The sequence below is a fragment of the Lineus longissimus genome, chromosome 5 (assembly GCF_910592395.1).
Source record: "Lineus longissimus chromosome 5, tnLinLong1.2, whole genome shotgun sequence".
Taxonomy (NCBI): domain Eukaryota; kingdom Metazoa; phylum Nemertea; class Pilidiophora; order Heteronemertea; family Lineidae; genus Lineus; species Lineus longissimus.
Window position 1 is genome coordinate 1,115,856 of NC_088312.1, and position 13,698 is coordinate 1,129,553.

The following is a 13,698-nucleotide window of genomic DNA, read 5'->3' on the forward strand; positions in this document are numbered from 1 at the left end:
GATTTTAATGTTTGAATGGCTTTCTCAAAAATGTTTTAGAAGCGAGGTCAACAGGGTCAAAAAAAATAGTCTTTGGCGCCAATGATGTCAGCAATGGCGAATTTGAATTAAGATTCGAGTCGTTTCTTTTGGTGTCGGACGTGCGCAAGCACACGGCAATCGTATTCATACAGCTCCGTGCACGTGATTTGAAGGGACAGTTTGGGTGTGGGATTTAGGTGACCAGAAAGATGATATGTAATTTAAATCTATCCGCGCGCCTGCTCATCACTGTAGTTACAAACTAAATGCTCATCACTGATAATGAATTTAGCGCCGACTTGTCAAACCTAATCTGCATGGAGTGCTCGAACACCTAAATCAGTGCGTACTTCAGCTTGAAAAGTTCGGGTGAAGGGGTTTTCTTCGTGATAATATTCATAATGGTATAAGATGATGGTATAAGAGGGCCGGCGAATCTAGGAACTGGAAGAAGAGGGAGCGTGCTCTGCATTTCTCACCATAATTCCTGGACAGGTGTGTTCCAAAATTTCATGAGTGGTAAATTAAAAACATTTACATCAATTAGGAGCCGTGCATCTGGTGCACCCGCTTGGATCCGCGCTTGATAAACGTACATGAATGAATAATAACAAGAACATTTTTCAAAAAAACTCGAAAAAAAAGATTCGCCGGGGTTCGAACTCGTGACCATCCAATCCACAGTGCAACCGCCTAACCACCGAGGCCATCAAGGCTTTCATAGTAGAACGGGATTTTCGTTGTTTAAGCCGTCGCCATTTTGAAGAAGCGCCATGATTGTGACGAGGTCTCGCTGGCGGAAGGGTAATTGGGTGCAAATAGTTCCAAGCTAAACGTATAATTCGATAGTGCGACCGATTTTTCTTGATATGTCGTATTTATATAGCTCGGTGATATAATAGATAATGTTCGTAGTTGATTTTAATGTGTGAATGGCTTTCTCAAAAATGTTTTAGAAGCGAGGTCAACAGGGTCAAAAGAAATAGTCTTTGGCGCCAATGATGTCAGCAATGGCGAATTTGAATTAAGATTCGAGTCGATTCTTTTGGTGTCGGAAGTGCGCAAGCACACGGCAATCGTATTCATACAGCTCCGTGCACGTGATTTAAAGGGACAGTTTTGGTGTGGGACTTAGGTGACCAGAAAGATGATATGTAATTTAAATCTATCCGCGCGCCTGCTCATCACTGTAGTTACAAACTAAATGCTCATCACTGATAATGAATTTAGCGCCGACTTGTCAAACCTAATCTGCAGTGCTCGAACACCTAAATCAGTGTGTACTTCAGCTTGAAAAGATCCGGTGAAGGGGTTTTCTTCGTGATAATATTCATAATGGTATAAGATGATGGTACTATAAGAGGGCCGGCGAATCTAGGAACTGGAAGAAGAGGGAGCGTGCTCTACATTTCTCACTACCAAAATTCCTGGACAGGTGTGTTCCAAAATTTCATGAGTGGTAAATTAAAAACATTTACATCAATTAGGAGCCGTGCATCTGGTGCACCCGCTTGGATCCGCGCCTGATTAACGTACATGAATGAATAATAACAAGAACATTTTTCAAAAAAACTCGAAAAAATAGATTCGCCGGGGTTCGAACTCGTGACCATCGGGCCAATCCACAGTGCAACCGTCTAACCGTCTAACCGCCGAAGCCGTTTTATACTATGTAATATATAAAGTGCAAGCTCTAGTGAACTCACACAGCTGTTTGACATGGAGAGCACCCCCCCCCCACCCTCGTCCTTCCGATACGTTTTAGCCAGTGCATTGGGGGGGGGGGGGGGGGGGGTCCCCAAAACCCTCCGTCCTTCTGACATGTTTAGCCAGTGCATTGAGGGTTTGGAAACATGTAAGGGGGAGTCATTTTGTGTCTGGGTCTTGAATCTCACAAAGAAAAAATCTTCGAAATCTGGATACATAATAAATATGATTGATTTATCGCTAACGAAACCGCCTCAGCTGATTTGTGATGCGAGATGGGTCATAGAAATGTTGATGCTACAAGATGTATATTGTGGTCCTTTAAAGCGTCTCAGAAGGACTTATAGAGGGGGGGGAGGTTAAAAATGATCCAGCATGATGCATGATGCATGATGCCTGAGAAGAAATATGAAATGTAAGAAAAATTTTTTTTAATGTGTTGAAATTTATTTTCCCACATGGGATTCGAACCCCAAACTTCTGTACTACTGGACAACATCACAACAATGAGCACACTATTGGGCCATGTGCGTATGTTAATTGGGTGTACTGTGACCAATCAGAAAGCTCGAAATATATCTTATGCCTATCCTGTTTGGGAATTGTAAATTCGCTGCCCGGCAAGTGTGGAAATGAATTTCCCTCTCCGTCGCCGCCGCACCTTGCTCCATACGCTGCCGGTACTTCGGTTCATCTTAAGGAGGGTGGGAGGGACGGTAGCAGAGCACGAAATCACGAAAATACCGGGATTAGAATTCCTATGGAGCATGCAACCGCAAAATATTTCAGATTCATAGACATATGGATTAGAAATGATTACGCGTAATCCTTAGACTCACACTTGTTGTGTGAGTTAACAATTTTACTGCCCAAGTTCAGATAACTTATTTACAGTGGCAATGTGATTTCGCATTTGGAACTTTATTGAGATGACCCCTCAATTTTGAGGTCAAGGCCACAGAAAGCATGGCGGACGAAAAACTTGTTTCACCTGTTGGCAGAACATTATTCATCAGAAATCTGCCTCTAACAACCTCAAATGAAAAGTTAGAGGACATATTTGGGAACATTGGACCATTGAAAAAATGTTTCGTGGTGAAAGAGAAGGGTAAGTGTGGGAAGTTTCGTTTTAGAAAGTATTTAGTAAAAAATCTGAGGCTGAGGCTATAGCCTTTAACTTAAGAAGCCTAGGGTGCTTGAGGCTACCAACTTATCAAGTACCAGTCGGTCCAGTGTACGGTACATCATTCATTCATACATACATGTGCATATACAGCCATGCATCTATACAGATCATCTAGTATTCACATCATTCATATACATCATTACATGGCTAGTGTACGGTTTGAGCGGATCGAATGATGATGATGGCTGCCTGTCCGGCCTTGCCCTTGGGCCTGGGCTCTCACCAAAACATGACCGATGGCGATGCTGATGACAATCACAATGACGGAGGTCGAGAAAAGATGTATCATTATCATGATTATGTGAATTATTTCTTTCAGGTAAAGACATCTGTAAGGGATATGGTTACGTCACCTTCTCTTTACAGTGAGTAGATTTCATTATTTCAAACAGAAACTGGTCCACGTGTCTTCATTGTTCTTCACTGAATCAAATTTATCCTAAACCCATCTGGGGCCCTTTTGCTTCTCCTAAATTTGTCTTGCTATCCCAAATGAATTCATTCTTTTCTTCTCGTTCTTAGGGATGACGCCAACAAAGCAAAGACCAATGTCAAAATCGTCGGAGGTCGAAAAGTTCAGATTGACTTTGCAGACAAGAAGTCTAAACGGAAACAGCAAATCAAGAAAGAGAAAAAACCGGTGAAATCGGCCCTTGATTCAAGTGATGATGAAGAGATAGTGTTGAAGGATGCAGTGAAATCATTGGAAGAGAAGAGCCCTGAGGGGACAGCGGAGAAATGTGCTTTGCCCGAGGATGTGCAGGCAGCGTCACAGGGCAACAGGCGGAAAGTTGGCATTTTAGATATGTCTGATCTGCCAAAAGGTGTCAGGAGAGCTGACTTGGATGTCTATTTGAAGTAAGTTATTGTTGTCTGCGAAAATGACCAGTATCTCTGTTGTTTTACTCCAAGAGAATTCTCACATAGATTCCTGTTCTCATCTGTGTTACCATGGAATGCGTTTTGCTTTGATGGATTGACAGAAAATGTAAGGCTGGCACCCTAACTGACATATCATTCTTTCAGAGGAACAAACAAACATATGCTGAACTTGAAGTTTCCAATCAAAGGTCAAGAGGGTAGAGCCAGTGTGATGTTTACAAACAAAGCTACAGCAATGAATGCACTCATGTTAATTAAAAAAAGGACACTAAAAGGTGAGTATCAACTTGTAAGAAACCCCAAATTGTTTTGTCTGTCCTTCCTGTGAAACAAGCATTTGAGGGATGTCAGTGCAACCATCATGAACTCGCTCTCATATGGGGAGCTGATTTAGCCTTCAGACTAAGTTATTTCAAGTCTAATATAACTGTGATGGTAGATTTAGGACTGTAAATCACAATTAACCTCTCACCGTTTTTGGTCTCACTAACTCCTCCCTCTTTCTAGGTCGTAAATTGAAGATAGATATCAAAACACAAGCTCCAGTTGTAAATTTGAAGAAAGCCAAGTTAATTGTTCGGAACCTGTCCTTTCAGGTGAGTCAGTGTCAAAGGATTAACTGAAGAATAGGTTGTGAACTTTTTACAACCAGAGAGAAACCTCTCCTACCAGAGAATACCCAACTATCATTACTGTCACTAATGGCTTTGCCCTGTAGTGTAACTCCTTCCTTTCTCAATCTCATTCCCTGAACCAAAATCAAGTCATTAAATTTTTCAGTGCAATGAAGAAAATCTAAGACAGGTGTTTTCAAAGTTTGGAGAGATTGCTGAAGCCATCATACCATTGAGAGCTGGTGAGTTGTGTTTCTTTTTCATGTTTAGAGAATCTTCCTTAATGCCAAGCGTGCTTTAAACTGCTGGCATTATTTTGTAGCCCTCTTCTTAATATCAAGGAGAGATGAATTGTCAAGAGATACCAAAACTGAGGTCCCTGACTAAAATGACCAAACTTGCATGTACTGCATTTGTAGCTGACTCTTCATTGGATATTCATCATGCATCTGACCTGACTTAAACTATTATTTCAGATGGCCGAAAAATAGGTTGTGGGTTTGTCCAGTTTATGCGAATGAGTGATGCTGCTACTGCCACGAAGGAGATGAACGCCAAGGAAATCCTGGGCCGTCCTGTTGCGGTTGATTGGGCCCTGGATAGGGAGAAATATACAACACTGTCGGGTAAGTGTTGCTTTGAGTCAATCTCCCTGGCATCGGCACCAATGCCAATGTTTGAAACATGAAATGAAAATGATAAAATCTTCAGGATCTGCCTTAACATGTGAATTCTCTGGTTCCTATATGTAGTTGGGACTATTCAGGGTTGTACTTAGCCTTTTCTGACACTAGCCAATACATTCTCTTTACCTTCTAGGTGCGAATACAGCCAAAGTACAAGACGCCCCTCCAAGAGATGTCACGTCAAAGACCCAGGAATCGGTGAGCGACAGTGATGAGTCAGAATCTTCTGAAGAGGTACCTGTCCATAAGAAACGGCACAAAGCGAGGCTGGCAGATACAAAGATACAGACTGAGTCTGAATCAAGTGATGAAAGTGAAGATGACATTAGTGATGATGATGATGATGATGATGACGTCAGTGATGATGATGATGATGATGAGGGTACAGCGAGTGATGCCAATGACGATAGTGAAAGCGATAGTGACGACGATCATGATGATGACGATGATGATGATGAAGATGACGATGAGGATGACCTTTCGTCTGATGGTAAGTATCTATGTTTTTATGAATGATGAAAATTTGTGAATTGTTGTTTGTGTTGATGGTTTTCTTTTCCATTTGGGCTTCTTCGTTTGTGGTGGCATCATTGTATCATGGTATGAGTGAAGTTCCAGAGACCTTTCTCTAGGGGACCTTAAGAGCCTCTCACACAAGGTACATGTAGCTGTGTAATTGGTTGTTAACCCAAGCTAGTTGTAACTTGGTAGCCAATAAAGAGGACTCCTTTGAACTGTATCAGTTATTGACGATGTTTCCATCAACTTGCCACTCTTACATGTAGTGTATTGGGAATTCTCATCCATTACAGAGGATGAAATGCCCAAGACGAAAAAGAAAAAGTTGGATGGCCCTAAACTTGCCGGCAAGAATGTATTGGATGAGAAGAAGACAGTGTTCATTCGGAATATTTCCTTTGATACTGAAGAAGAAGAACTGCAGGAATACCTAGGACAGTTTGGCGAGATCGAGTATTGTCGTATTGTTACAGATCCGAACACAGAACATTCAAAAGGTACTGATTAGTTTGAAAGCCAGATTGAGAAGCCTGGTACAGTAGCAATGGATTGGGCATGGATCCAGGGTCCAGGAAAGTGTGTGTGTGGGGGGGGGGGGGAGTCTGTGAATGCTGTTAATTTCACAAAAGTCATGGTCAATTTCAAATATTATTCTATAATAACGGTGGGAGGCCATCCCCTGTATGAGTGCAGGGTACAATGCTTTTTGATCCTTTCTGTTCTTCTTCAAATAACACAGTTACTTTGATTCAACAGGTACTGCATTTGTTAAATTCACTGCCGAGGAAAGTGCGGCAAACTGTTTAGAGAAGGCCAATGAGGTGGCATTGAGAGGTGATAGTGGGCTGGTGTTGGACAAGCGGAAACTCTTCGTTATCCCCGCATTGTCACGAGAGAAGGCCGAGGAGTTACGCCAGCCAAGGAAGAAAGAGAAGGAGGACCGGCGCAATCTTTACCTCGTCAGAGAAGGAAGTAAGTTGGATGCAATTAAAAGTTTGGTTCTGATAAGATTGAGTGAAAGTTTGCTCTGCGCACTTCATAATTCTTGAAGTTCATGGTTTGAACCTTCATTTACCAGAGGCCCTTTGCTTACCCCTTTGCTTACAGTTGTCATGGTTAGGTTACAAAATGTTCATCATATATCTTTATTTTCAGTGATTAGGCCGGGTACTGCTGCTGCTGAAGGTCTTTCAAAAGCTGACTTAGCAAAAAGAATGAAGGTATGATATGAGAGAGCACAAGCAATGTTGGTTCGAATGACCACATTTACTTGTACAGTCATCATTGCCTTGCCAGTCATCACTCATACATGTAGCCGCGATCTGGACTGACTAATTTCACAGTTAGAATTCTGGGCGGTTTCACACTATCTCCGATCAGTGGCACAGTGTGACAGAGGTGCTTCGATATTACAAGTAATTGAAAAGGCTATTCATAGCACAAGTCTGTCTATAAAAACTCACAATGATGTTGTTTTCATGAATTAAGATGATAGAAATTCCACAACCTCTTCCTTCTGTGGTATAATTTCAGGTTGAAAATGTAAAACGCCAGAAGTTGAAAGATGGGAATGTCTTTGTTTCGAAGACTCGTCTCTGTGTTCGTAACATCCCTCCAACTGTCGATGACCAGGCATTACGGAAAGTCTACATGAAATCTGTCGACAATAGAAATGCTAAAATAACAGAGGTAGGATTAGGTTTTTGCCAACCTGGGAGGAAAAGTTATCAGCGTAAAACATTGGGGCATTTTTTGGTGAAACTTTTGCTCAATATTCATATAGAAAGCAGAAATATGATAAAGAAGCTGGAAGTAAACATTCTTTAATCCAGTATTAGCTTCAAAACTTCATTTTGTCCCATTCCATTTCAGTGTCGTATCATGAGAGACATGGGAAACGTTAATGCCAAAGGGAAGTCGAAGTCTCGAGGTTATGCATTTGTGGAGTTTACTCAACATGAACATGCTCTGAAGGCGCTGAGGAACACCAACAATAATCCTGAGATGTTTGGAGAAAATAAGGTGAACTAGACTTGAACAGTTTGATCTTTTTGATTGAGAGTCACGACCTTTTCTCCAGCCAATCAGTAGTAATGTTTTGTAAACAAAGCCACGCGGCGCGACCGCGAACTGAGCGCTATTGTTATGATCGTACTTAAAGCAATTCGCAGGTACCTGCTGTTCATTCCAAGTAGAAGGTTCAATATACCGAAACGTCGGACAGATTATATTACATTATGGTGCTTGTTTACTTATTTCAACATACTTTTTGATTGAGAGAACTTTAACTGAGTTAACTTGATGGATCAAATGGATTCCCGGCCTGATTTTTATGTCATGGTTTTGACATATCTTGACAGGCCAGATTTTGATTGGTACTAGTTGGAGCAAATTAAGAAAATGAACATGTGTAACAATGTCATTTGCTTTGATTGTCTTGTTGCTTGGTGGATAGCATCACTGATTTGTGTGACGGTTTTCTTTCCAGCGATTGATTGTTGAATTCTCGCTAGAAAACAAACGAGCCTTGGAGATGAAACAAAAGAGAATAGAGCGGGGCAAGGTGAGTAGAAAAGGTGTAGTAAAGGAGATGAGTGACTTACTGTAAACTCCAGAAGACATGCAAGTTTGGCAGTTTCCAGCAGCTCAGTTTGTAAAGTACTGAAGCACCAGTCACTGCATTTGATTTTGACTTTGAACTTTGTCTGCCAGTTGTTTTGATGCACCAGTGAAGATTTTCAGGAAATTTGAAATAAGACTGTTCCTGGCAACTGCCAGTATTCCAAGTAACACGGTAGCCTACATGTATGCCAGAACTGTTGATTTTCATTTGCTGCATTAGTTTGAAATCTTAAAGTGTTACTTGTGAATAAATGCTCTTCTTCCATATTGCAGATGAAAGAGGCCATCTTGAAAGGAGGGGAGGCAAACAAATCAAGATACGAGAAGCAAGCAACGCCACCACAAGGCTCTAAAGAAATCCAAACACAAGCCATGTCAGGGGTTGAGGCCAAGAAGGGTGTGAAAGGCCTACCATCACATTGGGGGCCCAAGATACGGCATAAACCGAGAGGCAATATCAAACCAGGAAACAAACCAAAGGGGAAACTCAGTCGGGAGAAGGCGCAGAAAAGGAAGGGGCCTGAAATTGAACTGGCTCAATCCGGGGGCCCTACGCCTGCCAAGAAGAAGAGAACTAGGGTAAGAGAGTTTTGTAATAGGCTCTTTTGTTTGATGTTGGATTTGGAGTATTAACCTGGGAGGGGCAGAATCAAATTACCTCTCAGTCTACTAGTATGTTGCTCAGACTCATGTCACTAGACATAACTGGTTTATCCCTGTTGCCTCACCATAGATGGAGCTACTGTTCAAAGAACATCTGACTTTCTTACCAAGCTCGACTGAAAGACCAGGCACTTTGTAAAAGCTTTCGTCTGAGTGGTGAATTTTGGTACAATATCTCTGAAACAGGTGGCAGAAGCTACCAGGCCTTCTCCCCTTTCCTTATTTAGTAGGAGCTACAGGTAGCATTTACTCCACTTGTGGCTAACTGTAAAGTCCTCTACATTTTATGTTGGATGCATCGCATGATGTACATGGGACTGAGTCAACTTGGCATGGAATGGGCCTTGGATTTAACATTGCTGATTGCAAGCTGGCTCAGCTTACACACTATCAAATACCAATAGTTGATAGAGAAGTAGAGCATTCACTTGCTTTACCTGGAATAGCCCCTATGTTCTTTGCTCGGGGCTCAACTTGAACACGCCAAAAATACCTTGTTGTGAGATTTCGCAATGTGAACTAACATTTGCATGTTGGGCTCGAGTGCATCTTCCATGCATGCCTATGCATTCGTGCACACACGTCATGTTTCAGCATGTTTGTCTCTGCAACAACTGCACATTCAGTTGGCCACATGTAAACACAGTTCACCAACTGACCTTGCCTTTAAATCCAGATCAGTACTGGCTGAACACTGATGTTTGCAGTACAAATTGTTCACAAACCCCAGGGTCAGGACCAGTTTCAGACATTTCGACTTTTCAGGTTTTTAGTGTTGACCTTCAGACTTTTTGCCCCGTTAACCTACCTGTTCAATCCATGCACCAGGCTGTGTGTTAGTGGATGTGCTGAATGTTTGCTGCTGGCTGGCACAGCCGCCTGTTACAGGGTCTATTCCTACTCTCCATCTAGCTATAGCTGGGCTGGCCATACACTGTATATTCTAGGTAGAAGCCATCATCATCTTGTTTCTGAGAATAATTGGTTACTTTCTAACGAGCTGATTTCTCCTGTGTAATGATTGCTTTTTCAAATCTGCCTTTCAGTTAAAATAGGTTTATTTCAAGGTCACAAACCAATGTTGCACAACAAATATCTGATCAGCTTTGCCGAAGTTTTAAGAATACCCAACGATCTTTCGTTTTAGATGAATACAGGATCAGAAATAATACACAAATGGTCTTCTGTTTCAGATGAATCAGGGGATGTAGTTATTTTCCTCCTAAGTAATTTCTCATCAGTGTGCTCTTGGTTATTCAATGCGGCTCACCTGATCAGATGATGATTTGATCATGGTCACCTTCTCCTTAACTCACGAATCGTCCATCAATCTGGCCACCTATCGAATGTAAATACGCTCAAGTATTTGTACCCGAGCTTATACATCTCATGTGTCCCTCATTTAAAACCAATGTTGTCTATTTAAATATTTATTGCAATCAGATATGGTTGGTCTCGGTTTTACCTAGGTCATGGGGTCAAATGTGGTGAACATGGTCACTGGACATGGTGAAAATAACTCCCATGTGTAAGATTGATAACAATTCGGCTATTCAGTTGCAAGGGCAGCCCCCAGTTGACTGGGTGTGGCCAGAACTAGGACTGACCAGACCCTATGATATTGTACCACATCAACATAAAATCAGCATGGTTAGTGCATTAGCTGGATGTAAACAGAACATTGGCTGCTACACGCTGTGTTGGGAAGTGTTGATAACACACCTGAAGAAACAGGGCCTGTGCCATGATAGTATGCAAGTAAACAGCACGGAAAAGGTGAAATAGGCCAAAGAAAAGCATTGCGCCTTCTGGCTGAGTTCTTCTCTACTGCCGTAGGTTTTAAAGTACAATTGAACTCACAAAGACTGCAAGTACAACTGTAATTAAAAACTTTGAGTATGGTTAACTACAGTCTGTACTTTTATCATCTTATCTCATCCTTGGCCATCTTCCCAATTTTAGAAATGTACAAAAATTTGAGTATTCTTGGTCAACCAAGTTATTCTATAATAATAAGACCAACTCAGTTCGTGCAGTATCTCTTAGACGACTATATCTTGCAGCCATCCTCTGTTCATCAACGAAAGCTTTGATGTTTGAAAACCTGTCTTCACTGAATTAGTTGCCTGCACTTGGAGCCAGTGGCAGATATTAAGTGACGATGTCTTACAATCCCACTGAGGCAATTGATTGTTCTCTCATGGCTAATGAGAATGCTTTCTTCCTGACAAATGTCTCCTTTGAAGTGGTATTTTGCATCTATCTACTCACATGTGGAGACGATGATCACCATGGTTATATATTGGTATTTCCAAACATCCTTCTTCTGTCAGAACAGTGAAATGATCGGTGCATCAGTGGGCCAGCCTGGTCAACTAAAAACTGTGGTCAGGTGCCAGCTGAGGGTTTTGGGCAAAAAGTGTGAAAGATAAAAAGAAGATTGATCAATGTTGTCCATTTCTTTCTGTGTTCGAGATAAGCTGCTTGCATGTTTCTGCCAAACCAATACTGGCCACCCATGAGCACCCTATCAGACGAGAGAGATTGGGTCGAGAATCATTCTAACATAGTTTTCTTTCTACTTGTATTTTTCAGACAAGGAAACCGCAGAAACGAGAACAGTCTGATGACTTTGACAGCTTGGTAAACAAGTACAAGCAGAAGATAATGGGAAAAGCTGGCAAACGTGGAACCTGGGGGGACTAGGTGATGGTGGTGAAGGTTGGACAAGGACTTGAGTTACTGTGGATGAGCTGTGGTCCCTTGAGAAGCTGGTGGCACAAACTCATGAAATGTTATCAAATGATCAAGTTTCCAATTTGTTGTGCAAAGATGACAGTAATGACAACTATTGATATTCAACATATTGATGGAATCAGAAGTGCTTAAATTATTTTCTCACAAATGAAATTAGTGCCAGACAATTGGTTTAGAGATTGCTTGGTGGCTGGTGTGAAGGTGTTTATTAGTTTGTTGAGAATGCAGTCTGTGGGTTGAACTGTCAGCCCTACAAGCAGAAGCAATTAAAGGATTTCCATGGTAACAACAGGCTGAAATCTGAAAAAAATCAATGTACAATGTATGTGGAAACACTGGTACTTTATATCAGTCTTAAATGAAATGAAGCATCATTCAAAAATAACGATATATCCACAATATTCTGCTCTGCAGGCAGATTTGCTATGCATTGATGTACCTCGATTGGTCCAGTCATAAAATAAACAACGTTTTGTTTTATTCAATTTTGTTTTGTTTTCTTTATTCATCTCGTTAATTACATTTGCATTGCCCTTCCTTCATTTTGACGTGCACTCAACCTAATCAAATAAACTAAACCCATAAACACCAGTATTTGCGAATCCTACATGTATGATCCCTGTGGTTCTCCATTAACTGGTACTGTTGCTCTGGATCTGGGGTTTGTAGAGAAGCACAGTCTTCGTGTTTTGGGGCACCCTGTATACGAGATGATTCACATAAATACTTGAGAACTCAGAAAAACTCAGAAAAATGAACATCGAGTTATTGGCAATGAATTGATGATAAGCTGATCAGTGGGCTGTATGGTTATGATTCACTTGAGTGGTTCTCAGAATAGAGTTTCGATACCTAGGATGCTGTAGGCATCTAGGACCTGGCCAGAGATTCTTGGAAAACTCGATGTATCTTGAGATGGAGCTGGTTTGAATGGTTGTTCATTAGGTGAGCTTGGATCTTCCCAGGCAAGTGGTTTGCTTAACCCCCTTTCCTTTTGATGGGTTTTCTCTGTGCTCAAAATGAGTAATACAACTTGGGGTCTGCTTCAGACAGTAATACTTTAATAGCCATCTCACTGCCGCCCTGGACCTGGATTTGACTGCATAAGAATGAGACATATTGCCACTGTCGGCCAAAACCTGCAGTCTTCAAAAGATCTGATCAGACATTGAGGTCATGCACGTCTTAAAGGGATAATACAGGAAGGAGCTAAAGTAGTGTTCAGATAGAGGCCGATAGGTGTCTCTACTGTCTCGCAGTACATCAACAGTGCAGGCTTGAACGAAGGCTCGAACAGACCTAGTTACGAGACACCTGTGAGGATCACCAATTAGACTCTTACCTCTATTCCCATTTTAAAGTTTCTCCGGAGAAAAGGAAGGACACCATACCCCGCCCCCCCCCCCCCCCCCCCCCCCCAACTGTGCTGTTCAGGTCACCCCGAGGCGAAACCCAGAGACAAAAACCTACTTGCACACCCTAGCTCCGCCTGTAGTCCCCTTTTAACGGTGGGAACTGTCTGATCGTTTGAGCCTGTGTGTGTTGGCATTCTGAACATCTTCCGAGCTTCAGGGCCTTTCACCCAGTACTTACCGAGCTAATGGAATGTGTGCACAAGGTGAGGACATACAACTGACCCTGGTATTCGAGGATGGACATCTACTGGCAGGTGTGAAGGCGGAGATGATAATTACAATAAGCGCGATCAAAACTGCCGGTTTGCGGAAACTATCGACTGAAACGCCGAGATAAAGGAACTGAAAGGCATTCCATCACTCTGCTCACTCATGAGATGGTTCGATATCTTAGGTGTCGGAGTCCTTCTGAGATGCGCAACATTCTTCAGTTTAGTGTTTTTTGGATGCCATTGGTGCATGTCACTTGGTGCAGTTGTAAGTTCGGCGAAGCAACGTAAATGTGATTGCTGGTTTTTCGTGGTTTATATAACGATGGCCATGAAACAACCAGTCAGTTATCAGATCTGACGCAAGTTATCCCAGAGACAAAAAGAAAAGCAACAAAAGTGTCTGTAATGTCACTG

The 13,698-nt window shown here is 41.9% G+C and overlaps 1 protein-coding gene across 1 annotated transcript; it reads left to right on the forward strand.

Moving 5' to 3' along the window:
- Positions 1-2,690: 2,690 nt before the first annotated feature.
- On the forward strand, positions 2,691-12,137 carry LOC135488654 (RNA-binding protein 28-like). The gene is made up of 16 exons (XM_064773307.1): positions 2,691-2,836; positions 3,234-3,279; positions 3,437-3,772; positions 3,941-4,071; positions 4,304-4,392; positions 4,577-4,652; positions 4,887-5,036; positions 5,230-5,586; positions 5,909-6,112; positions 6,372-6,587; positions 6,771-6,835; positions 7,149-7,304; positions 7,488-7,637; positions 8,104-8,178; positions 8,511-8,816; positions 11,496-12,137. Exons 1-16 carry the CDS (start codon positions 2,695-2,697, stop codon positions 11,604-11,606), a joined length of 2,610 nt encoding a protein of 869 aa, XP_064629377.1. The 5' UTR covers positions 2,691-2,694; the 3' UTR covers positions 11,607-12,137.
- Positions 12,138-13,698: the final 1,561 nt, after the last annotated feature.

Excerpts from the sequence above, each read along its gene's own strand:
- LOC135488654 (XM_064773307.1), top strand. The coding sequence starts at position 2,695 with ATGGCGGACGAAAAACTTGTTTCACCTGTTGGCAGAACATTATTCATC. Across the intron at positions 3,773-3,940 it reads GACTTGGATGTCTATTTGAA|AGGAACAAACAAACATATGC; the intron begins GTAAGTTATTGT and ends TCATTCTTTCAG. Across the intron at positions 4,393-4,576 it reads TTCGGAACCTGTCCTTTCAG|TGCAATGAAGAAAATCTAAG; the intron begins GTGAGTCAGTGT and ends TAAATTTTTCAG.